The 27382-nt window shown below is 45.4% G+C and overlaps 1 protein-coding gene across 2 annotated transcripts; it reads left to right on the top strand.

Annotated features, from left to right (window-relative positions):
- Positions 1 to 8705: 8705 nt before the first annotated feature.
- On the top strand, positions 8706 to 26064 carry LOC114267656 (lysine-specific demethylase JMJ32-like). 2 transcript variants are annotated; one of them, XM_082901826.1, is made up of 4 exons: positions 8706 to 8993; positions 23935 to 24110; positions 25414 to 25484; positions 25572 to 26064. In XM_082901826.1, the coding sequence occupies exons 1-4, from the start codon at positions 8847 to 8849 to the stop codon at positions 25781 to 25783; spliced, it is 606 nt and encodes a 201-aa protein (XP_082757952.1). In that variant the 5' UTR covers positions 8706 to 8846; the 3' UTR covers positions 25784 to 26064. The 2 variants fall into 2 exon arrangements, with proteins under 2 accessions (XP_082757952.1, XP_082757950.1); XM_082901824.1 differs by lacking the exon at positions 8706 to 8993 and adding an exon at positions 22691 to 23640.
- Positions 26065 to 27382: the final 1318 nt, after the last annotated feature.

Below are 27382 nucleotides of genomic sequence, written 5' to 3'. Positions count from 1 at the left end.
GTTGGGCCAAGTTGCTAAAGTTCGAGCCGACCTATAGATACAGCGGCCGCCGAAAAGCGAGGGTGACCGACTTTCTTCTAGAGGAGGCCCCAGAACTGGACCCAACCTTGCCAGAAATCAGATTAATCCCCCTGACCGCTAAAGAAGAAATGGCTAAAAGGAACAGAGTAAGGGCACTCTTGACCGAGACCAACAGACCCGAGGTACCGCCACCAAGCCAAGCGACTGAGACCGTGGTAGCCCTTCCATCCCAGCAGCCATCCTCATCTCGGGCGAACAAGCGTGCCCGGACTGGCCAAACCGAGCAACGACTTGTTGACGAGGATGAGACCATTTTTCCGCCCAGCCCTCAACCAAGCCTTCAACCGGAGCAATCTGACCGAGTTGACTCCTCCAAATGGGCTCCAATTCTCACATTTCAAAACCGAAATATCCAGGAAGCTGACTCGGTTGTTGCTGAGAAGGATCACTTGACGGCTTTCAATCTAGCCAAGAGTGTTTGCCTTCCAAAAGATATGGAGCACCACAACAAGCAACTAAACATCGAGCTGAAGGCCATCCGGTCATCAACAAAATCAATGATCCTGGTAGGTGGCTCTCTATTTTCTTTGTCTAACTTTTTCCCAATTGTTAGTCCGGCTAAAGAGAGTTATTATTTTGCAGGCCATTCAGAAGAATAACATTGCACATAGGAAAGTGCTGGAGCTCCGGAAAACAACGAGACAGGCAATGGCGGAAGCCGAAGCCAAGACTGCCGAACTAAAACGCTCTCAACAAAGGATGGCCGAGTTGGAGGCCGAGGTAACACGTCTAACCGGACTAGTTGCCTCGGCTGACAGTGATAAACAGCGAGCTGTTACCGAAGTGAAAGACAAATATTTGTGGGAGATGACATAGCTTGAGGGCGCTAAAGACGCCGAAATAACAGTTCTGAAGAAGAAGGCTGAGGACGCCGTGGTGAAGGGTTTCAAGGATGGCGAGGCTGCGTACATCCAACAGTGTGAGGCTGCGAAGGACTTGTTCTTCAAATGTGGCCGGAGGGGTGCTGTGGAGCAGCTCGGTTGTGGGCCTAACACCGATGTCTACAATGCTTCGCAGTATTTCATTCCAGCCTCACTGGCGGAGTATGCTGCCGACCTCCAGCAACAATTTCTTGATGCGTCTGACGATGAAGAAGATGAGCAAACTGAGACTCCGATCGTCAATGATCAATTAGCTCGGTTGGAGCCAGTAGTCGAAGACTTGACGACCGAAAATGTGCTTCCAACAGAGACCATGCCTCCAACTGAGACTATTCGTCCCTCTGAAACCGGAATCGGTGTTGAAATTGAAGCCGATCTCGATGATCTTTTTGACTAATTTTGTATTTTTCTTTTTCTTGGACTTGTAACCGGGCTGCAGCCCCTCCTGTGTACTTGCTGTTTGATGAATGAAAAATTCCTTTTTCTTATTTCGGTTGATCTGTATGCTTGTACCTGTAATGACTTTTCCATGATCTTTTCATTTCCAACTGTTATCTCGATTTAAATTCTTGCTTTCTAATAGTAGAATGGCCGAGATACTTTATTCCGGTCTCAGCTGAGTAATCTGACTGATTATTCCTAGCCAACAACTCTTCAGCCTTAAACTTACTTTGGCTGAAGAGTAACAAGAGTTGGTTTATTCCAGCCAACCACTCTTCAGCCTTAAAATTACTTCGGCTGAAGAGTAGCAAGAGTTGGTTTATTCCAGCCAACCACTCTTTAGTCTTAAACTTACTTGGGCTGAGGAGTAACAAGAGTTGGTTTATTCCAGCCAACCACTCTTCAGCCTTAAACTTACTTTGGCTGAAGAGTAACAAGAGTTGGTTTATTCCAGCCAACCACTCTTTAGCCTTAAACTTACTTTGGCTGAAGAGTAACAAGAGTTGGTTTATTCCAGCCAACAACTCTTCAGCCTTATACTTACTTCGGCTGAAGAGTAACAAGAATTGGTTTAATCCAGCCAACCACTCTTCAGCCTTATACTTCGGCTGAAGAGTAACAAGAGTTGGTTTAATCTAGCCAACCACTCTTCAGCCTTATACTTCGGCTGAAAAGTAACAAGAGTTGGTTTATTCCAGCCAACCTCTAAGTTGGTTTTTCTAGCCAACTTAGAATAAAGTGTTTGGTTATTCCGACCAAACGTCCTGCAGCCTGGATCCTTATCCTGGGCTTAGGAGGGGTGTTGGTTTAATCCAGCCAACCTCTAAGTTAGTTTTTCCAGCCAACTTAGAATAGAATGTTTGGTTATTTCGACCAAACGTCCTGTAGCCTGGATCCTTATCCTGAGCTTAGAAGGGGTGTTGGTTTAATCCAGCCAACCTCTAAGTTAGTTTTTCCAGCCAATCTTAGAATAGAATGTTTGATTATTCCGACCAAACGTCCTGCAGCCTGGATCCTTATCCTGGGCTTAGGAGGGTTGTTGGTTTATTCCAGCCAACCTCTAAGTTAGTTTTTCCAGCTAACTTAGAATAAAATGTTTGTAATGTTCCTAAACTTCACTAAAGCTAACTTTTACAGAGAACAACTCATGCTGAAAAGAATCGATTGTTTTATTGAGGGAAAAGAAATTACACATGTTTGAAAAGAAGAAAGCTAAAAATAAAATAACTTGAGATTGGCCGTGTTCCATGGCCTAGGGATTGCTTTGCCGTCCTTGTCTTTTAGGTGGCATGCCCCTTTGCCTGCTAACCCAACCACTTTGTAAAGACCTTCCCAGTTTGGCCCAAACTTGCCATCTCCTGGTATCAAGGTGTTTCCCATCACTTTGCATAGTACCCAATCTCCGATCTTGAATTGTCTTGGATGCACCGTTTTGTTGTATTTCCTGGATAACTCTTGTTGGTATGAGGCAATGTGAACCAGTGCTCTTTCTCTTCTTTCTTCCGCAAGGTCGAGTTTCAATGCTATGGCTTCTCCATTCAAGTCTGAATCAAAATTTTCGCTTCGAATTGTGGGGAGGCCAACTTCCAGTGGGATTACTGCTTCCATTCCGTAGGCTAAGGAGAATGGTGTCTCTCCTGTTGATCGTCGAGGTGTGGTGCGGTAAGCCCATAAAACATGAGGAAGGTCATCCGCCCACTTGCCTTTTGCCTTCTCTAACCTTTTCTTCAGTCCATCCAAGACGACTTTATTTGATGCTTCTGCTTGGCCATTTGCTTGAGGATATGTCATTTGCTTGAGGATATGCCGGTGTAGAATTATAAAACTCTATGTTGTACTCTTCTCAAAAGCCTCTGAAGATTCTGCCGTCAAACTGAGTGCCATTGTCTGAAATTAGGGCTTTTGGTATGCCAAACCGAGTGATGATGTTTTGCCAGACGAACTTCTTCACATCTTTTTCCTTGATTGATGCCAATGCTTCTACTTCCACCCACTTTGTGAAGTAGTCTGTTGCTGCGAGAAAGAACTTCCTGCTGCCGGGTGCTGTTGGAAGTGGTCCTACTATGTCCAAGCCCTACATTGCGAAAGGCCATGGGCTAGTCAATGGTAGGAGTTCTCTAGCTGGTTGATGTATTTGGTGTGCGAATTTCTGGCATTTCTTGCACTTCTTCACATATTTCTCCGAGTCTGCCTGCATGTATGGCCACCAGTATCCTTGCGAAATGGCCTTGTAAGCTAGTGATCTTCCGCCTTGATGGCTTCCGCACACCCCTTCGTGTATTTCGAACAAGAATGCTTCCACTTTGCTGGGATGAACACACTTTAGGTAAGGTCCTGAGAATGACTTTTTGTATAATGCCAAAGATGGGGAGAGCCAAAATTCTGCGACTTCGCTCTTATTCTGTTGGCTTCTTTTTTCTCTTCTGGTAAGATGCCGTCTTTTAAGAACAGAATAATGAGATCCATCCAAGAGGGGCCTAGTTCTGCGCAGCATACTTCTTCTGCTTCTGGGTCTTCGATGCTTGGTCTTGGTAAGTAGTCGATGAGCAATGGATGAGGGATGGGTGTATCTGCCATTAAGGCAAAGCCTGCTAGTTCGTCCGCTCTGCTGTTTTCCTCCCTGCCGATTTGTTCTATCCTTACTACTTCAAATTTCTTGATCTCTGTTCTGACCAACTCTTGGTACTTGGCTATCCTATCATCCTTTACCTCATAGTTGCCAGAAATTTGGTTTACCACCACCTGTGAGTCGCTATAGACCATTAGTTCGGTGGCCTTCATGTAGTATGCTGATTTGAGTCCTGCGAGAAGCGCTTCATACTCCGCTTCGTTCTTTGATGCTGGGAAGCCAAGGTTGATTGCTTGCTCTACAACCAGGCCGTCTGGTGAGATGAGGACTATGCCAAGTCCTGCACCATGCCGGTTGGATGCTCCATCCACAAAGAGCTTCCACATCTCTCCAACGAACAACTTCCAGCAAGTGGAGGGGTCATATGATGTCGTGGGGTCAAGAATGTCGCTGGTGTTTTCTTCAAGGTCCATGCTTGCTGTCTGCCTTTCGCCATCTGATTGTACTGTTGGTGAGTCTTGGTTTGTTTCTTCCTTGCTGTCTTTAGTCTGGTCTTCCTTGGAGTCTGACCGAGTGCTTTCTGCTTGGGGTTGCGCTATTCCGGCGTCAACTTCCATCCCTAGTTCGGTTGTGTCAGTTAGGTCGACTGGGCAGATATGATGACTTCCAGGAGTAAACTCTGCGACGAAGTCTACCAAAGATTGGGCCTTTACTGCGGTTCTGGGTTGGAACTTGATGTCGAATTGTCCCAACTCTACTGCCCATTTCAAGATTCGCCCAGAAAAGTTCGCCCTCTCAAACAAAGCTTTTAGTGGAAAAGCTGTGAAGACGACTATGGTGTGGGCGTGAAAGTAGTGTGCCAATTTCCTGGAGGCCATCATCAAGGCCAATGCTAATTTTTCCAATGGCAAGTACCTTGTTTCGGCCCCTAGTAATGTCTTGTTGACATAATAGATGGGCAGATGCTGGATTCCTTCTGCACGAACCAACACTGCGCTAATTGCGTGCTGAGAGACTGCCAGGTACAAGAAGAGTTCTTCACCAGGTACTGGGGTAACAAGCAGTGGTGGGGAAGACATATATTCCTTCAAGCTTTCCAGAGCTTGGTCGCATTCTTCATCCCACTCAAACTTGGCTTTTAAGGTGTAAAAAAATGGTTGTAGTCTGTCTAACGACCGGCTGATAAATCGGTTGAGCGCAGCCGCCATGCCGGTGAGATGCTGCACTTCTTTTACTGAGTTTGGTCTCTCCAAATCTTGGATTGCTTTGATCTGAGAGGGGTCTGTTTCTATACCCCGGTTGGTAACAAGGAAGCCCAGGAATTTGCCAGACCCTACTCCGAACGCACACTTGGACGCATTGAGGCGCAATTTGTGCTTCTTCAGGATCTCAAACATCTCGCCTAGGTCCTTGAGATGGTCGTTCTCATCCTTGCTCTTGACCACCATGTCGTCGATGTAAGCCTCCATTGTTCTGCCTAACAATGGTTCAAACATCTTGGTGACCATTCGTTGGAATGTTGCCCCTGCGTTCTTCAGGCCAAAGGGCATGACCTTGTAACAGTATAGTCCTCTTAGAGTTGTAAAGGATGTGACTTCCTGGTCTGGTTCATGCATGGCGATTTGGTGGTAGCCTCTACATGCATCCAGAAAGCTAAGTCGGTTGTGCCCCGCCGTTAGGTCTACCAGTTGATCTATCCGTCGTAGAGGAAAGCTGTCTTTTGGGCACGCCTTGTTGACTGTTTTGTAGTCGACGCAGACACGCCACTTGCCATTCTTCTTTGGTACTACGACTGTGTTGGAGATCCATCTTGGGTAGTGCACTTCTCTAATTGCTCCTGCCTCCAGCAGGTTACCTACTTCTTCCGCCACTATCTCGACATGGTGGAGTGCCGATCTGCGTGTTCGTTGGATGATTGGTCTAGCAGATGGGTGGACATTAAGTTGGTGACTGATGAAGTTTGGATCAATGCCTGGCATGTCGTAGGGCGTCCAGGCGAAAACTTCGATGTTAGAGGTTAAGAATTCTAAGACCTCTAATCTCTCAGTGCTGGACAACGACGAACCGAGCAAAAAGAACTTATCCAGGTTCTTTTCATCTATTTTTACCTCTACTAAGTCCTCCACTGCTTTCTGATCAGCCGCTTTTCCGACATCTGCGAATAGCTCATTGCTCTCAGGTTCTTCCATCGAATGAACGTATCCTTGGCAGCGCGGCTGCTATTCACCGTGACGAAGCATTGTTTTGACATGATCTGATCTCCATAGACTTCTTCAATTACCCCGGTATCGTTGGGGAACCGCATTACTTGGTGGTAGGATGACGCCACTGATCGCATGGCATGTAGCCATGTTCTGCCCAAGATGATGTTGTAAGTGGAGGGGACCTTCAATACCTAGAACTCCACTTGCTTCGTCACGCTTCCTGCTCTGACTGGAAGAATTATTTTATCGACGAGCCATTCTGGCATAGAGTTGAATCCAATTAGGGGAGATACGGCAGGCGCAAAGTCTTTGTCTTGCAGCTTCAATTGTTTAAATGTTTCGTAGTACATGATTTCACATGAACTACCCTGGTCAATCAGAATTCGCTTGACGTCAAAATCCTTGACTCGGAGAGTGACGACCAGGGCATCATTGTGAGGGCAGTAAATTCGTTCCAAGTCTTTATTCGAAAAAGACATGACGTTTGTTGCCTCTGTCTTCCCTTTCTTAATGGTAGGTTGGGCACTTAGCACCTCTCTAAAGTGCTCAGCCTTTTTGATTGATCCCCTGAGCTCGCATACACACTCAGGTTCAAAAACTCCATGTATCACATTGATAATGCCTTGAGGCAGGGCGTCGATTGGCATCCCATTGGGGTTATTATGGTCCTGGGGGGCTGGATGCGTCCCTCCTTCAATGTATTTGTCCAAGTGACCTGCCGCCACCAACTCTTCCAGGTACTGTTTCAATGGTGTGCAATTCTCAGTGTGGTGCCCCTTTTCTTTATGGAAGGTGCATCACAATCTTTCGTCGTAGTCCTTCTGTGCTTCTCCCAGCTTGGCTGGCCACTTGACGAAAGGCTCATCTCTTATTTTGCTCAGAATTCGATATATCGGTTTCTTGAACACCGTGGTTATGGTAGCCCCACTTTTGCTCAAATATTTCTTGAAAGCTTTATTTGTTTTTTGCCTTGTAGTTGCTTAGTTTGATCCAGTACTATCTTGAATTTTCGTCGCTATTTTCTGCCTGTTCATTTTCAAATTGCTCTCAACTAGTTCTCTTTGTGCATCAATAAAGAATACCTTCTTGGGGGTATCCATTCCCCTGTTACTCTTCTACGATAATTAAGTTGCGTTCCATGCTGGGTTTTTCTTTTTCTTCTTCTTTTTCTTCTTTTTCTTCTTTTTGGTTTTGGTTTTGTGCTAAAGTTTCTATGTTCAAGCATTCAAGCCCGCTAGCCACCTAAAGAATGGAGTTGATTACCTGCATGATCATGATTAACTTAAAAAAACCAATCATTAGTTGTTGATAGATTTAACTCTTGAGTTACTATTTCATCGTTTTCACCAATGTTGCTAACCATCTTTCAGTTTCATTTCAATTTCTTCTGAACTATGACGCACTGCGTACGAGTGTCGGACATGTGTCGGACACGAACACACGTCGGATACACTGTGGACATGTGTCCGACACTCTTTCTAATGTGTCCCTTTTTTTTTTTGAATTTTTCTAGTCAGACACGCCATGGACATGCCGTGATACTTTCCGGACACGAGCAGGTGGATCAAAGAAGCCTTAACTGTTGAGAGGAGAGAGAGAGAAAGAGAGAAAGAAATCGAGCGAGAGAAAGAAGCCCTAACCTGTTCAGATCAATCGAAGAAGCCCTGAGATATTCTTCTTCTTCTTCTTCTTCTTCTTCTCCTCCCTTTTCTGTTTCACCTCTTCGTCTTCTATGATTCTCTCTCTGTTTTCTGATTTCACTCTCTCCCCCCCTTTTTTTTACCCGCTGTTTCTTTTGTTTCTCTCTCCTTTATTTTCTTGATTTTCACCCTCTTTTTGTCTTTTTTCTCTTTCTTTTTGTTAGACCTAAAATTCATAAAATAAATTATTTTTATTTAAAAAAACTCATTTTTTATTAGATTTTTTTTAAGAAATGTGTTTATTAATTTTATTATTATTGTAATTATGCAAGAATCAATGATTTTCTTTTTATTTTAGACACATAATAAATAAATAAAATTATATATATTAAACATATCCCCAACGTGTCGTATCCTCCATTTTTTTGAAAATTTGCATGTCCGCGTGTCTGTGTTGTGTCTCGTGTCCGTGTCTATGCATCATAGCTTCTGAATAACCATTACTACATTGACATTCTTAAGATTTGTATAAAAATTGTTGGATACTTTTAGGATTGCAAATGTAACCACAGATATGTCTCTTTACTTTTTTTTCTAAATTTTGGAGATGTAATTGATTTGTAACAATTTCCATAAGAAGCAATGTACATTTATATATCAGAAAAGAAAAAGTATGGCAAAGTGAAAAAATTGATGCATCTAGTAAGGATTATATCAATTCAATAGGCAAATTGATCTCAAGGGGAATTATGTGCCATGTCATTTTGCTTTATGCTATCAGAACCTTTGCAACCATTTTAGATGTGGTGCAAGAATCAGTGTGATGTGCATTTGATGTGCATGGGTCAGAGATGTATAAGACAAGGTATTGAATAATATAGACATCCAGGAACATGTTTTTATTCCAGTGTACAGTCTGATTCATTGATATTAAATGAAGAATAAAAACATGGGAAAATTTTTCTGCTGATTCTTATGCATTGTGGTTTTTCCTTCCCAGGCACAATTAGAAGTACTGTCTGCAGAAGCCATGGATGCAGCTGCTAATATCGAGGGTCGGCTGCAGCTGGGGTCCAAACTCTCTGATGTTGTTAAAAGTGAGGATGATGCACTTGCATTGTTTGACCTCTTCAGAGATGAAGGTTATATTTTGACCGAGCATGAGCAAAGATTTTGTGTACGTACAACCTTACCTTGGTTCCCATCATGCATGCCAATTTTTTTGGGTTGTTTCTTCTTCTGATGGTGTTTATATCTTTTATTGGTTTTGAGCTTCTTCTTCTTCTTAGCGTCAAAATCAGAAAGCCAGTAAAATCAACAAGTTTAATACCTTCAGCCTAAAGACGTATTTTTTCTATTCAAAATTGTGGGACCTTGCATTGCATCTGCCCATGGTTAGTAAATAAATGACAAAAACCTCAGGGTGTTAATGAAGATTATTCTCTCATTGTTTTGTTATTCTTTGACCTGTTTTCTTTTGAAGGTGATATTTGTGTTGGAGAAACTTTGATAGGAATTACAAAACTCAATTAAATTGTGTTTTTGGTTGAAATTTGACCTGGATCAGGTAATACTCAAAGAAAGTTCCTTGCCACAAGACATGCTCAAGTCATTGTTCCATGTCAGTTATCTGTATTGGTTAGAGAAAAATGTAGGAATCAAAACAAGGAGCATGGTTGATGACTGCAGACCAGGGGGGAAGCTGCAAATATCTCTGGAGTACATTCAAAGAGAATTCAACCATGTCAAAAATGATGGGCAACTAGCAGGTTGGGCGACTGATGGTCTTATCGCAAGGCCTTTGCCTAACAGAATCCGTCTTGGTTGTGCTTCCTCTGATGTGGAATGCTAACATTATACAAAGAAGGTGGCCATTCCCAAGCAACAAATGAGGAAAGAAAATGCCTTCAATCATAATAGGACTGCTTGTACCCGTCTGCTACGGTACAACCTTTTTGAGCCACCTAGTCCATGCTGCGAAGAGTTGTGCCATGGAGTTTTGTCTAGAGGGGAAGATGGAATGTAGAAGTTGAAATCATGGAAAGGCTAGGGAGGGTTGAGCATTGTCCATATAATTCATCCAACCTTGGTGAATGGCACCTCCTTGAAGATGTTGACAGATGATTGAAAGGTGCTGATGAGCTGGGACTTGGTGGAGTAGTGCATTTTGTTTCAGAAATGATTTGCTGCTAAATTTCAGAACAACATCCATTCTTTTTGATATTGATTGGTGTTTGTCTTAGATCATAGAGAAGTTTGACATTGAATTTTGTTAGTTGTTGCCATTCATTGCTTTTCTGAAATGTTGTAACATATAAACCAGTTACCAAATAGGGCATTCTATATGGGAATATGATAGTTTTTGACGTGGGTAAGCCCATAAAGGCCATAGCCCACTACGAACAACCCAAGCCCATCACTTGGAGCCCAATACATTACCCAGCTGGTGAAGTTCAGAATAGCTGGAATCCAACATGGCATAAAGAGCCAATGACATTCAGACATACGACAGGTAAAGGACAAGCCACATCAGCAGACAAAGATCTGCAAAGTTATTGCCACTGCACATCACCATTAATGCGGCCCATCACAGCATTTATTACGACAACACCTCTCCGTCGGAACAACACCTCCTTACCCTGAACAAGGTAAGCTACAGCATAGACTTTCGGCCAAGATGACATGTCGGAAGGGACAGCGAAATGATGACCAAAGAATATAAGCAAACGTTGAAGGCAAGAAGAAGGTTAAGTTTTTCTATCTCCAATTCATATCTCTACATTACACTTCTCTCTCTCTCTAACTTGCTCGTCGGAGGGTTCGTTGGGAGACTCTCTGTTTTCTTGTTGAACTTGTGTGCAGGTTCTTTGGTGGGCTTGAACACCCAGTTACCGGTTGAAGAAGCGTGAATTAGTCCGACCCATTCCATCTGGGACCCGTTGTGTAGTAACTGTATCATCAGTTGGCGCCGTCTGTGGGAAAGCTTTGCTCCTTGCGCCAGTTGTGTTCACTGTCGCCGGAGACCCCATTCTAATAACCCTTTCTCGCTACCCATCGAAGTGTATGGTCACGACTAGATCCATGGCTTTTCACCAAAATGTTGCCGACCACCAAGTCGACCCCCCCAATCCAAACAACCCACCACAATATTTTATCGAGCTTACCAACAGTATTAACCGCATGGCCGAGCAAAACCAAGCCCTGATCAATACCCTACTCCAAAGAAACCTTCTCATGCCCCCTCCACCACCTCCCGATATTCCTTCCAACTATGAACAAACCCCGAGCCATACTATTCCGCAGCCTAATCCACCCAACAGAGAAGGCTTGCAACCCCCTCCTCCAAGTATATACCTACCACCCCGGGGCCTACAACCATCGATCCCGTCACCAATCCTTGAAATAGAGGCTAGCAGCGTCCAGCCCCCGTTGCCCTCTGGAGGTGACCACATCCTTCTCTAGGACGCGGAACTCCGAGCCATGAAGCTCCAACTCCAGGGGGTCATGCAGAACATCCAGCATAAACCCTCTACCATAGCAAACTCACCATTTGTCGCCTCCATCCGCGACAAACCTCTACCCCCAAGTTCAAGATGCCCACCATCGACTCTTTTGATGGTATGACGGACCCAGTCGACCATCTGGAGACCTACAGAACCCTCTCCATGCATTCCCTGACGAGATCATGTGTCGAGCTTTTCCCGTGACGCTGAAAGTGTCAGCTCGGCTGTGGTTTAGCCAGTTACCAGCAGACTCCGTCTCCACTTTCCAGAATCTTAGTGACTCATTCCTTAGCCATTTTATTGGAGCCCAGCGCCAGCGACGCCCGGCAACCCAACTCAACATTCGACAGACCGAGGGGGAGTTGCTACGCAGTTTTGTTACCCGCTTCAACACCGAGGCCCTGCAAGTTGCGAAAAATGATGACAAGGTCATCCTCACTGCTTTCATGGCCGGTCTGCGGTCGTTCGACTTCCTGTTCTCTCTCTCTAAAAACCCCCCGACCTCCATGGCAGCCCTACTCTCCAAAACCCAAAAATACATGAACACTGAGGATTCCCTAGCCGCCCAGCAAGATCCCATAACCAAAAATCCGACCCCTAGAGAAAAGAGAAAAGACTCAGAACCCAGAAACACCCAGTATAATAGCCAAACACCACACTATACCGACCGGCCTCCCCAAGCTGACCGGTCGGCACAAGCCTGACCGCCCGGTCGGTTCGAGTGGTACACACCCCTTAACTCTTCCATGGAACAAGTCCTCAATCAGATCCAGCGGGACTACCTCCTTAAATGGCCCCAACCATCACGAACCCCTTCCAATCGAAAAGATCAGTCCAAATATTGTCATTTCCACCAGGACCATGGCCATAACACCGATGAGTGCGTTAACCTCAAAGATTAGGTTGAGACCCTCATACGCCAAGGGCGTCTTAGCCGGTTCACGGACACCTGCCCTCAACAGAGGCAAAGAACTGAGCCCTTCAGAAACAACCGCCAGCGCACCCCCCTAGCAGCTAGCCTAACCTAATCAAGGTCATGATCGCCTTCCACAGCAACCTCGGCCGCCAGGCAACCCCTCTCCACTTATTGAAGAGATCAGAGTCATTTTAGGCGGCCTTGCTTGCGAGGGACCATCCCGTTCGGCTCAGAGGGCAGAACTCAGGAAGATAAGGTAAGGCTCAGACAAAGCAGTTGCCACGGTCGATCGACCCTTCAAACAGCCCAAGCAGTGGACCGAGCCTATCACCTTCACAGACGCCGACTGTACAGGCATCCGCTACCCTTATGATGATCCTTTCGTAATTTCTGCCCTCCTCTCCAACTACAAGGTCAGACGAGTTCTCATCGACAACAGCAATTTTTCAGACATCATCTTTCTCAACTGCTTTCACCAGCTCAAAATTTGGGAGGAAAGTCTGTCTCCTCTCCAAACCCTTTTGGTCGATTTCACTGGTGACCGGGTCACCTCTATCGGCTCCATTGATCTTCCCATCACAATCGGCGAGTACCCACAGCACACTACAAAGTTACTTACCTTCCTTGTCGTCGACTGCCCATCCGCCTACAACATCATCCTTGGCCGCACTACCCTAAATGCCTTCCAAGCTATCACATCAACTTATTACCTTGCCGTTATGTTTCCCACTGATCTGGGGGTCGGGACTGTAAGGGGAGAGCAGACCGTGGCCAGGGAATGCTACGTTGCCTCACTAAAAGAAGTCAAGCTGAAGGAAGCCATGATCATTGAAGGACTTGACGTCCAAGATGAGGACGAGCTGGTCAGAGGAGAACCTGTGGAGGAGCTCGTGGAGGTTCCCATCGACCCCATCAACCCAACGAAAACTGTCAAAATCGGCAGCCAACTATCCCCCCAAGAAAAGGCCGACCTTACTGCCCTCATGACCGAGCACAATGATGTCTTTGCCTGGACCCATTCAGACATGCCGGGTATTGACCCCTCCTTCATAACCCATCGCCTCAGCATTGAACTCCATTTCCGACCCTACCGCCAGAAGCAGCGCATCTTTCATCCTGAGCGCAATATTCTTATTGCCGCAGAGGTTGACAAGCTCCTTGAGGCCCAATTCATCAAGAACGTGGACTACCCTAGATGGTTGTCAAACATGGTCCTGGTTCGCAAGAACAATGGTAAATGGCGACTTTGTGTCGACTACTCAGACTTCATCCGAGCTTGCCCCAAAGACAATTATCCTCTTCCCCGCATAGATCTGCTAGTCGACGCCACGACTGGTCACCAAATGCTCAGCTTCATGGATGCCTTCTCTAGGTATAACCAAATTCTGATGCATCCATCCGATCGGGAACACACCTCCTTTATTATCGACCGAGGCACCTACCATTACCAAGTGATGCCATTTGGACTGAAAAATGCTGGGGCCACCTACCAACAGTTGGTCAACGCCATTTTCCATCATCAGATCGGTCGGAACATGGAAGTATATGTCGATGACATGCTAGTCAAGAGCAAACTCTCCGCTGACCATCTGACCGACTTGCGAGAAACCTTTGCTACCCTACGGAAGTACCAGATGAAGCTCAATCCAGAGAAGTGCGCCTTCGGCGTAGGATTTGGGAAGTTCTTGGGCTTCATGGTCAGTCAGCGGGGCATTGAAGCTAACCCTGAAAAGATCAAAGCCTTGATTGAAATGCAGTCACCCAGAACGGTTAAGGAAGTTCAAAGACTCACTGGCCGAGTTGCCGCCCTTAACCGCTTCATTTCCCATGCAATGGATATGTGCCTTCCTTTCTTCAAAGTTCTTCGACAAACTTTTGAATGGACGACCGAGTCCGAAGAGGCTTTTCAGCAGTTGAAGCAGTGCATGGCCAACCCCCCCTCCTTTCTCAGGCAATCACTGGCGAACCCCTCTTCCTCTACTTAGCCGTTTCAAGCACCGCAGTTAGTGCAGCTCTTATCAGGGAAGACGACTCTGTTCAACGGCCGGTCTACTACATCAGTCGGGCTCTCAGGGGCGCCGAGCAGAATTGCCCACTGTTAGAAAAATTGTCCTTGGCCCTGGTCATCGCCTCCAGACGACTCCGTCCTTACTTCCAAGCCCATTCCATAGTGGTCCTCACCGACTAACCTTTGAAGAAGGTAATGCAGCAACCAGAGCTCTCTGGCAGACTCATGCAATGGTCGGTGGAACTCAGCCAGTTTGACATCTCTTACTGACCTCGAACATCAATTAAAGGGCAGGCTGTCGCCAATTTCATCCTGGAGTTCACTAATCCTACCCCAACCACGGCCACTCCGCCCCACCAACCCCTACCGAGCCAGAGGACCCTCATTCTTGGACTCTCAATGTCGACGGATTATCCCGTAGAGAAGGCAGTGGGGCTGGCCTCATCCTCATCGCCCCTAAGGGTGGCTATTTCAAATGTGTTCTCCGTTTCTTGTTCGATGCCAGTAACAATGAGGCCGAGTATGAGGCATTGATAGCAGGGCTTCGCCTAGCCAAGGACATTGGTGTCAGTCACATCCGGGTGTTCAGCGACTCCCAACTCATTGTCGGAAAAATTACAAGGAAATTCGATGCAAAGGAGGACACAATGCGGGCTTACAGGGATATTGCCCTTCCCCTCGTTCACCTCTTCAATACCTTCCATATCTAGCACATTCCTCGGGCGAAAAACTCAAAGGCGGATGAGATGGCTCAGTTGGTTTCTGTAGACCAGTCCGACCTCAGCCATGGTGTCCGTCTCGAATATCTAGCCCACCCAGCTATTTCTCCTGATCAGCAAGAAGTGTAGTTCCTCCAAAATGAGCCCATCTCTTGGGCGTCGGACATCTTTTTGTTTTTGACAACGGGGGAACTTTCAGATGACCAACAGTAAGCCGCCAAAGTTAAGGCCCGATCGTCTAATTACATCATCGTCAGTGGTGTCTTGTACAAACGTGGTTTTTCACGCCCGTATCTGCGATGCCTCAGTCCAGCTCAAGCAACCTATGTGATGCGAGAAATCCATGAGGGTATTTGCGGTAATCATTCAGGCGGCCGGTCCCTAGCCCACAAAATAGTTCGCACTGGATATTTCTGGCCTACCCTCAACCAAGATGCGACCAACTTCATGCTCAAATGTGATAAATGTCAATGCTTCGCCAACATCTCTCATGCTCCTCCTACCGAGTTGATCACACTTTGCAGTCCTCATCCGTTTGCCAAATGGGGGATCGATTTAGTTGGTCCATTTCCCACCGGTCGAGGCCAGACCAAGTTCGCGATTGTCACCATTGATTACTTCACCAAGTGGGTAGAAGCAGAACCCCTCGCCACCATTACCGAACGGAACACAACCAAATTCATCTGGCAGTCGATCGTATACAGGTTGGGCATCCTTCAAGCCATCGTCTCCGACAACGGCAAACAATTCGACAACGCCAAGTACAGGAAGTTCTGTGCAGACCTTCAGATCTAACCCTGTTTCTCCTCCCCAAGTCATCCCCAAGCCAACGGCCAAGTCGAGGTCACCAACCGTTCTCTTCTAAAGATTATCAAAACTAAGCTAGAAGCTGCTAAGGGACTTTGGGCTGAGGAATTACCGAACGTACTCTGGGCTTACCGAACTACAGCTCGGACTCCCACTGGGGAAACCCCTTTCCGCTTAACATACGACGCTGAGGCGGTTATTCCAGTGGAAGTCAGTCTGCCTACCCCAAGGTTTTACATCCAGATCCAGAACTAACCGAAGAACTCCGACAGGCAGACCAATACCTAATCGAAGAGCTCAGAGAGACCACCGCTGTCAGATTGGCCTCATACCAACAGAAAATGAGAACACACTACAACCGCAAAGTCCGACCAAGGGAGTTCACTGTAGGGGACCTTGTCTTGAGAGAAGTAACTCTTGCCACCAAAAATCCGACTGAGGAAAAACTGGCAGCCAAATGGGAGGGACCTTACGTTGTGAAAGCTCGACCACGTCTGGGCACTTACCGACTTCAGGACATAGAAGGTCGAGACCTCCCCCACCTATGGAACGCTGAACACTTGAAGCACTACTTTCAATAAACTCCTACCTGTTTATTGCTCAGTTATTGTATTTTCTTTTTACACACATGAACATACTTGTTCTCCCCTGGCATAATGTAAATTTTGATCAACTGGATCGCACTTTCCATGACAACAATTTTATATCTTAGCTATCTGTGTGTTGTCTCATTAACATTTTTGTTGCAGCACTTCTTAAAAAGCCTCAGCCAGACTGAGCACCAGAAGTCTCAGCCAGATTGAGCACAAAAAGCCTTAGACAGACTGAGCACCAAAAGCCTCGGCCAGACCGAGCGCCAACAGCCTCAGCTAGACTGAGCACCAAAAGCCTCGGCCGGACCGAGCGCCAACAGCCTCAGCCAGACTGAGCACCAAAAGCCTCGGCCGGACTGAGCGCCAACAGCCTCAGCCAGACTGAGCACCAAAAGCCTCGGCCAGACCGAGCGCCAACAGCCTCAGCCAGACTGAGCACAAAAAGCCTCAGACAGACTGAGCACCAAAAGCCTCGGCCAAACCGAGCGCCAACAGCCTCAGCCAGACTGAGCACCAAAATCCTCGGCCGGACCGAGCGCCAACAGCCTCAGCCAGACTGAGCACCAAAAGCCTCAGCCAGACTGAGCACCGAGCGCCAACAGCCTCAGCCAGACTGAGCACCGAGCGCCAGCAGCCTCAGCTAGACTGAGCACCAAAAGCCTCAGAGCACCAAAAGCCTCAGCCAGCCTGAGCTTTAAAAGCCTCAGTCAGACTGAGCATGAAGCACTCGGCCAGACCAAGCCTCAGCCAGACCAAGCATAACAAGTCTCAGCCAAACTGAGCGCCACAATTCCAAGTCCAAACTGAGTTACTTGCAACGTCAGTAAATCACAGCTTAGCCCCAACTGAGCACGCATACTTGTGGCATTAGTAGACACACTTAGTCACAATTCCAGGTTCAAGTTTTTACACCACTTTTCACTTAGTCAAATTCCAACGACGTTCGTACATGTTTCCTCTACTAGTCAGATTATTTCCTTCTCCATCAACTTTTACAAGTCAACCTCTTTCCTTACTAGTCAAGCCTAACTCCAATAAACCATTCTCATCCACTTCAGCAGTGTGGCAAACACAAACTCATAATTTTATCACATTTTAAATTCCACTCTGCATTCAAGAGTTCTTAACTTTACTCTGCACTGAGTTTTTATTACAAGTTCAATTTCACTCTGCATTGAGGAGCCTTTAACTTTACTATGCATTAAGTTTTTATTACAGATTCACTTCCACTCTACATTGAGTTCTTAAATTTAGTTTTTATTACAACTTTACCTCCACTTTGCAGATGTACACAAGCCACCATTCTCATTCATTTCAGATGCATAAGCACAGATAATCGAATGAAAACACAACTGAAATTTTATTTACTCACAAATTTGTACATAAGTTCATTACAGTAATTCAAAAACAAAAACAAACACAAAAACAACTCTAAGTACAGGGTCTTCTTCTTTTTCTTCTTCAATTACTCCTCCTCACTGGACACGAGATCTTCTTCTTCAGTACCCTCATCCAGGGGGGTCTGGGCCACATCGTCATCGTCAATTTTTACACTACTCAGGTCTAAGTCTGGGAACAGCTCCTCAGCTTTACGCTTGAACATCTTCCAACCACTGTCCCAGAACTTAGCTATTTCATGTTTATAGAAGTCGGACCGTTGGAAGCTCTCAATAATTTATGCCTCAGTCCTGCCTCCAGCGGTCGTCCTCGATGGGGCCGCCCCCCCAGACTCCTCCCTTGTCAAGCTGCTGGCGACCGCGGCATCAACAGCCATCTGAAATTCAGCAGACCCCTTGAACTGATCCACTTCTGCAACACACAGATCGGGGTATGCCGCCTTTCAGAGGCTGCTCTAGCCCTCTCCTCCTCCAACTCCTTTTGCAGGGTCGCTCTTTCAGCAATCGCCTTGGCCCTCTCTTCCTGCAACTCCTTCTGCAGGGCCTCCCTCCCCTCCATTGCCTTAACACGCTCATCTTCCAGCTCCTTCTACAGCTCAGCAATCTCCTGGTCTGCGTCTTCTTTTTCCTTGATCTGCTGGGTACGCAGATTTTCATTGCTGGTCATAGCCTCTTCAAATCGTTCGATGGCGACCGCGCAGTCTTTTTGAGCATCCCCCAGCTTTTTCTGCTCGCCTAGCAGTTGGAACTCGAGCGACACAACCTGGCGGCGTTCGTTCTCCAACTCCAACTTGACCGCTCGTAGCTTAGCATGGGCACTCTCCTAGCCTGCACGCTCTGCCTTCAAACTCGCAAGTTGAGCCTTGGCCTCGTCTGCCCTCATCTTTGCAGCCGCCACCTTTCTCAGCAGAGCTCCTGCTAAGGTGGTTACCTCAATTTGAGCAGAGCATAACCCCCTCAGCAACTCAACCTTATTGAATCTGGCTACTGAGCGCACGGCTGCCTCATCCACGATCCCCATAAGGCGATCTGCACCTGCCCTGGCTGGGCCTTCTTCTCCCTCCAGCTGCCCAGCCACTGCGCGAGCGTGGTAGATCCCGGTCGTCAGCCTGACACCCCCTCCTTGGGGCGCAGGACCCCTCTGGGGCTGTTCTCCTCCCCTTGGCTCAGGGCCAGTTGCCCCACCCTCTACTTGCACTTCGGGGGCGACCCTTGCCACCTCTGAGGTGATCTCCACCATTATTGGGACGACCTCCACTCTCTCCGAGGCGATCTCCACCACTTTTGGGACGACCACCCCTCATGGGGTCTCCTCCATTCCCCCTCTTCTCTGCCTCCTTGGCCATGCTGGTCTCTTCTGCCATCACTTCCCTCCTCCTCTTAACGGCAGGCTCTTCTTCACTCTTCCTCACTCTCCTCTTCTTCTTTACCACACCCTCCACCTCCATCTCCTTCAAAGCCCTCTCCTTCAACGGATCTGCTGAGGGCGGTCGGGGTACAAATCCACCTAAGTCTTTTTCCCCCAAGGGTTTGGGGCGAGGTCGGATCCTCTCCCTTGCAATCGGCTTTGGCGGTCGGTCTTCCTGGGACTCTTTGAACTTACTGGCTTTGGCGAGGATGGCCATATCCTCAGCCTCTTGCGCTTTCCTCCTCGCCTCTAATTCAGCTCGCCCTAGATCTCCACCGCTCGGCTGAGGACCCAGCCCCACTCCAAACAAGGTTGAGGGTTGAACGAGTTCGTCCCACCTGACCCCCTCCTTCTCCCGCCATGCCTTCACCTTCTTTATTCTCTCCTCTGTCGCTGCTCCCAGTTTTGGCTCTACCGATTTGGTGGGCACTCTCCACACCGTGTGCACCCTAGCCCCTCCGTTCGCAGACACATAAAACCACCGCGGCCTCCAACCTTTAATTGATGACGGCAGCCCCGCTACAAGACCCCTCCCTGCCGCCGCCTGCAACGTCACCCAAGTCTCTTGTTGTCCTGAGGCCTTATAACATGTGAAGAATTCGTCTACTGTCATGGCCGCCCCTTCGTTCGCCTTCGGCTACGCGCTTGCACAGGCCAGTACAATCTTCCACGCATTGGGCATTGGTTGGCCCGGTGCCACCTCCAAACGGTTTAGGACATCTACCACCACTTGCAGCAGTGACAGCCTCAGTCCTCCCTTCAATGCTTTCTCGTAAAGGGCAAACTCCCCCGGCCTTGCGTCGGATGGCCTTTTTGTTGACGTCGGCAAGAATAATTCTATTTTAGCAGGCACCTGGTATTTTTCGCGAATAGCCTCCAACTCCGCCGCGGTAATCGTTGATTTGTCAGCCTTCGCGTGCCAGTGATCTGGTTCCGCCTGGCTGATTGGCTTCGGAGCTGCTATCATGGTGGAAGCATGAGATCGTACCACCGGTTCCCCCACCCTCTCTATTTGCCTCTCCGTCCTATACTGCTCTGCTAACTCCACTGCGTCGTCATCACCAAGCTGATCTACCCTGACATTCACAGATTCTTCTTGGGCCATTTCTACGGTATGTCTGTGAATCGCTTCGAATGCAGGTGCAAAGAAATTGAAAAAATGTTGCAGAGGTGTATCGTCAACAACAAAGGAGTTAACATTTGGGATGTTTTGATTTTTCGCAAAGAAGGTAAATCGAATAATGCCAAAAGCCCAAGGCTTGCCCGTATTCCAAGGGTCGCAATTAATTTGAGCTAGTTTGAAAACTTTTCAAAACATCCGCCAAAAGTGTCTTTTCAATACCCATAATGACCTATCGTCTCATTTCTGATCCAATGCCGAATCTCCCCCTCACGAGATGTTGCCACGTGTACGACCACGATCCACTATCTCCTCCCCTTACCCTATCTTTTCCACTTCAAATCACCACGTGACACGCCGCCTCTTGAACCCCGTGCCCCTTCACCTTACCCTTCGTGGTCGGCCCTCCTCATGGTCAGCTCTTCCACTCGGCCAACCTTCGTGGTCGGCCCTCCCACTCGGCCAACCTTCGCAGTCGGCCCTTCTCGCGGTCGGTCCACCCACTCGGTCACCCTTGTCGGTCGACCTCCATCCTGCCAATCTCTAACACCCTTATTCTCTTCATTAGTATTCCATTCGTTGGACTAAAGCTACACTCGAAAATGGGGGACTACTGACGTGGATAAGCCCATAAAAGCCATAGTCCACTATGAACAACCTAAGCCCATCACTTGGAGCTCAATACATAACCCAACTGGTGAAGTCCAGAACAGCTGGAATCCAACGTGGCATAAAGAGCCAATGACATTCAGACATACGGCAGGTAAATGACAAGCCACATCAGCAGACAAAGATCTGCAAAGTTATTGCCACTGCACATCACCATTAATGCGGCCCATCACAGCATTTATTACGACAACACCTCTCCGTCGGAACAGCACCCCCTTACCCTGAACAAGGTAAGGTACCACATAGACTTTCGGCCAAGACGCCAGGTCGGAAGGGACAGCGAAATGATGACCAAAGAATATAAGCAAACATTGAAGGCAAGAAGAAGGTTAAGTTTTTCTATCTCCAATTCATATCTCTACATTACACTTCTCTCTCTCTCTCTAACTTGCTCGTCGGAGGGTTCGCTAGGGGACTTCCCGTTCCCCTGTTGAACTTGTGTGCAGGTTTTTTGGTGGGCTTGAACACCCAGTTACTGGTTGAAGAAGCGTGGATTAGTCCGACCCATTCCATCTGAGACCCGTTGTGTAGTAACTATACCATCAGTTTTCACTATTTGCCCTTCTCGACTTAAGCATGTCATTGCATGGTCCTCTTTCTAGACAAAACCTGCTTTAGATTGGTAATGCTTTTATGGTCTATAGCCGTGATTTTGCTTAGGCAGATTTTGAATGATGAAAAACAAGTAGATTTGAGCAATCTGAAATAATACATCAAAAACTAGTAAGAAAAGCAGAGCAACTTTTGGATTATACACTTGAACTTGATCGAATTCATGTCCACTTTGTGAAAGTATATTATTATCTTTGTCATTTTTTTTTAATTTTATTTTAGTTTATGTTCTTCCTTTTTTTTTTTCTTTTCTGTTTTTCATGCCTTTAGAAATGAAAACAATGAAAAGTTCAAAAACAATTATGGTTTTTATTTGTGTGAAAATTGTTTTTGAAGAAATAATTTGTTTTTTTTACTTTTAGAAATAGTTTGTCAAATATAATATATATATATATATATATATATATATATATATTTGCATGAGTTTTCATTTTTCAATTTTGAGAATAAAAAAAAAATGAAAACAATTTGCTTTATTCTTTGTTAATAAAAGGTAAGTTCTATAGAACGGCTATTAGACTAGTGATATTGTATGGGACGAAGTGTTGGACAACCAAGAAATAACATGTAAATAAGATGAGTGTGGTTGAGATGATGATGTTAAGGTAGATGTGTGGTAAGACTAGATAAGACAGAATTATGAACGAGTGTATTCGGGAATGAGTAGGATTAACATTTAACACCGATAGAAGATAAGTTGAGAGCGAATTGATTGAGATGATTTGGTCATATTTAACAAAGACCAACAAAGGCAGTAGTGAAGAGATGCGATGCAGCGACAGTGACAGTGGATGGAAGTGTTAGGGGACTCGACAGACCTAGATTAACGTTGGCTAGCGTTGTAAATAGAAATATGAATATACTTAGGCCAAGTTTGACAACCCAAAAATAATCCATCTTTTTATCTTTTTATCTTTTTTCCATCATATCATCTCTTTACTTTTTTCACATCTTTTCATTAAAAGACAAAAAGTATACTTATTTAAATCATCTCAAACAACCCCTTAATTTGACTAACGAAATGGCTTTTGATAGAGTCTCGTGAAGAAGAAAAATTTATATAGTCGACTCTATTTGATGAGATTTAAGGCTTGGTTTGATTTGGTTTGGTTTGGTTTGGTTTGAGTTTTAAAAATAATTTTAGATTGATTGAATTTTTTTTTTAATTTTATAATTGAATAGAAGGGTGCAGGAAAATTCAATTGAGGTATGTGCAGAATGTGAGCGGAGAGAGGAGAGAATCCTTTTGATTGGAATTAGCACCTGCATGAATCCTGATATGATTGCTAGAAGAAAATACTATAGTTCAAGAATTGTAGTACAAAGTTCCGTAGATTTCTGTTCTTGAGCTAATGAAGCAGTAGAGTAAGCAGCACTGTGATAATGGTAGCAGACACCATGAAAGAAAGATTGAAAAGCTTTGGGAAGAAGTAAGAGACCTAAGCCTAGGAACCGCCACCACCGGAGTAGAACGCCTCCACTCACCACCAACCCCACTCCAATTCCTCCGCCACTTCGTCTCCCCAAACAAACCCTGCCTCATCTCCAACGCCACCCTCCACTGGCCCGCCACCTCCCTCTGGTCCTCCTCCGACGCCCACCTCCTCCGCTCCCTCTCTTCCGCCATCGTCTCCCTCCACCTCACCCCCACCGGCCGCGCTGACTCCCTCTCCCCCCACCCCTCCATTCCCTCCTCCCTCTGCGTCGCCTCCGCTTCTATCTCCTCCATGCCCTTCCCTCTCGCTCTCCAATCCATCTATTCTTCCGATTTGGATTCGAATTTCGTCGCCTATGCTCAGCAACAGAACGATTACTTTCGATCCGAGTACTCTGCTCTTGCCGAGGATTGCGAATCTCACATTCCTTGGGCTACAGAAGCCCTAGGTTGCTTCCCTGAGGCTGTGAATCTCTGGATTGGAAACCACCTCTTTGAGACTTCCTTCCACAAAGATCATTACGAGAATCTCTACGCCGTCGTCACCGGAGAGAAGCATTTTCTTCTCCTTCCGCCTACTGATGTTCATCGCATGTACATTCGTAACTACCCTGCAGCTCACTACTCCTACCACAAGGTCATTACTCTCTAAAATTTCATCAATTTTGAGTAAAAATATGATTGTTGGGAAATTTGGTGAAGTATTTGATTCATCCTTAATTTGGTAAAAATTTTGCATCTTTCGTGATTTGATTTGATACAAGTTCGATGAAATAATTAGAGCTCACTTTTAGCTCTTTATTTATAAAATTTGAATTTGATGCAAAAATTCGTAAATGATTGGAGAGCTCTTATATATACATATATATGGATGTATATGGATTGGTTTGTTCATGAACATTGTTGGTAAGACTTAGGTTATGATTTGCAGGATACTGGAGAGTTCAAATTGGAGCTTGAGGATGCAGTGAGGTACGTGCCTTGGTGCTGTGTGGATCCTTACCCTTCACCGGAGAATAAAGAGAGAGAAATGTCAAAATTTCCTCTGTATTTTGATGGACCGAAGCGGTTTGAGGTCACGGTTAAGGCTGGGGAAATTCTTTACTTGTAAGCTTTACTCTTCTTTTTGTTGTTTTGGGTGTTCTCAACTGCTTATATGAAATTTGGATTTGTCTATCGAGTTTGAACTTTGGTCTCTAGTAATGATACTGTAAATCAAAGATGATAAATTTATTGAATGTGTCTCCAAACAAATTTTTGAGAAGATTTCTAGAAAGAATTAGGCTTTTTGGATGAAGGTACAGTGGATTGAAATTTTGCAACATGACGATACATAAGTTGGGGATTTCCAAAGGGACATCCCTTGACAGTTTCTCTTACGGTGCATTGATACAATTGCCAATGAGTGTCATTTAATTTGAAATTCTAATTTTATTTTGGTCTGTCATTTGAAATTGTACTTGGGTTATTTGCCATTCTAACAAGCTTGGAATTGTCAAAGAGCAATAATGTTGGGTTAAGTAGCCTAGTTTTGAAAAGTGGTCGCAAGTAGTTCCAGCTTTCCTCCAGAAATTGCAATAAATGCAAGTGATAGTTTCTAGAACCATGTGAACTAGCTTCTTTAAGTATTTTCTTGACTAGGAAAGGATCAATTTTTTTTTTCATGATGTGGTGATTTGATACTTTGTGAAGTACCATTTCAGGTTTTGTTTTTTGATAGAAGATTCTCTTCTGGATGCCTTGTTCGCCAGTAAGGAATAATTGTTGACTGAACTTTAGTTCGGGAGGAGTCACCAAAAGAACCTTCCACCGAAGTTTGAGAGCATTAGACTTTTAGTGAATTTAGGTTGCCACCACAGTGGTTTGTTAAGAGTATGATGCTTACAGTGTTGGTCCACATATTTGTTCCCAAGAGTCACACGAGTTACCTGGCTCGGTCCGAAGGACCAAACTGTTTCTTGGTCCAGTTATTTGTTGCCCAGGGTCATATGAGTTACTTGGGTAGTTCCTAATGACAAAGCTAATCCAAAGAATGTCAAATTACCTTGGGTACCCGTGCGCGCGCGCGCACACACAACACAATCTACATAGGATGATCAGCTTGAATGCATAGATCATCAGCAAAAAAGATTAGATCATAAGTTGCTGTGAAATTTAGAATCACTTTCAAATTGGTACATTTATATCACTGACCCTCCCCTCACTATATTGAAATATGATGCTTGGGATGTCAGGGAAAAAGTTTAATCTCTGCTTAATGTCCGGGCTTAAAAAATTTGGAATATGTGGGGAATTACCTCCTATGAGCTTTTTGTATTTTTATTCCTATTGTAAAATGTCCTACTTATTGCTGAACAGATTTTTAGTGATAATTAGTTAAGATGATGCTGAATTGCTGGAGTTTATGCAGGCCAAGTATGTGGTTTCATCATGTTAGACAAAGTCCAAACAGCAGAGGACACACTATCGCAGTGAACTATTGTAATTATGACTTTGATGCTTCTTCCTTTTTCTTACTTCGACTTAAAAAAAGGAGTATAAGAATCTAAAGCACATTTTATCTTGCAGGGTATGATATGCAGTTCGATATAAAATATGCTTACTTCAACTTCTTACAATCAATTCCTCACCCATCATCCCATGGTCTGACACCGCATGAAATGGGATTTGTTGGATCATCCTCAGATACATCTATTTGTTATTCAGGAGATGAACCAGATATCAATGCTATGGAGAAGGTGAATGTGGCTGAAAACAGAGGTGACAGTGACGAAGAATGAATAATGATGTGTTAATGAGGGTGGTTTGATCTTTGAGGAGCTCTTCGGTGAGAAGATGCAGTGTAGAACAGAGAAAAGCCAGAACATCTTCTATGTTTGCATCATTGAAGTTTTGAACAGGTTTTGGGGAATTTTGCCTGCTGGTTGAAGATATGGTGACAGATCTATCTCTTAGTATTCTCAGTAGGTTGGGTCTCTTCAAATATTTTTTTGTAGAGTTCTTATTGTCAGTGGGAGAGACTGCTGCTAAAGTAGGTTCAGTGAACGAGGCTCCAGCTAAAGAATGGTTTGAGAAGAGCAAGATGTAGTGGAATCCGGATTCTCGGCCGCCCTTCTCGGCGGCCGTTCCCAACAGCCCCCCAAAACGACGTCGTTTTGGGGGTTTTTTCGTTTTTTTTTTTTTTTTTTTTTCTTTCTTCTTCCTTCTTCGCAGAACCAGAGGGGAGGGGAGGGGAGTGGAGGGGAGGGGAAGAAGAGAGAGAGAGGAAGGGGAGGGGAGGGGGTCCGAATTCGCCGGAGACTCGCCGTCGCAGGTCGTCGAGCTCGCCAGCCGTCCGATCGTCGTCGCAGGTCGTCGAGCTGCACCGCTGTCGCCTCCGCCTCCGCCTCCGCCTCCGCCTCCGCCTCCCCCGGTGATTATGGCCCCCTCCAGTCCGGCCCACCGGCGGCTCCCTCTTCTTCTCCCTTCCTCTCTCTCTTCTTCCCTTCCCCTCCCCTTCTCTCTTCTTCCCCTCCCCTCTGGTTCGAACGAGGAAGAAAGAAAAAAAAAAAAAATCAAAAAAACCCCCAAAACGACGTCGTTTTGGGCAATGTTTTAAAACCAGACCGGTGAACGAACCGGAAAAGGCATCGGGTGGATGGGTCACCGGTTCAACCGTCGGGTTGAACCGGAATCGAACCGTGACGTAATAAATATATTAAAATTATATTTAAATAAAAATATAAGTAATAAAATTATAAATTAAAAATATTAAAAATATTAAATTATCTTAAATATTTGTCCTAATATTTTTTTTACTGAAAAATATAATAATATATTTTAAAATATTATTAATTTCAATTTTGGAAGATGAAATCAAATATTTAATATTCCCTCCATATGATTTTAATTCAAATAATTTGATTGAAAGGAAAGCAAAAATTTTGGAGGGATATCAAAATTTCAATATTCCCTCCAATACATTTGATTGAATCCCACATGGATTTCTTGAGTTTTTTTGAAAGAGTTTTTTTCTTATAAATAGGAGAAGACTTTCACAATAATTTCATCAAACTCTTAATGGGATTCCTCACAAGAGGAGACCCTTGAAAAAGAGTTTCAAATTAAAATTTTCTTTTATTCTTATATTTTATATATATATATATATAAATATAAAATAAGAAAGAAAGAAAAGAAAGAAAGAAAATAAAAAAAAAAACAAAGAAAAAAAAAAAAATGAGACCGGTCCGGTTCGATCAACCCGTGACCGGGTCGACCGGTTCACCGGTTTAACCGGTGGGTCCACCGGTTTTCAATAAATAGGTCGGTTTTTACAATTGGCCGGTTTAAGGGGGCTGACCGGACCGGAACCCTATCCGGTCACCGGTTCAACCGGTTGA

Source organism: Camellia sinensis, chromosome 13, assembly GCF_055761805.1.
Source record: "Camellia sinensis isolate YWXY chromosome 13, ASM5576180v1, whole genome shotgun sequence".
NCBI lineage: Eukaryota > Viridiplantae > Streptophyta > Magnoliopsida > Ericales > Theaceae > Camellia > Camellia sinensis.
Note: the sequence above shows the minus strand (reverse complement) of the source record. Positions and strands in the feature narration are given on the sequence as shown.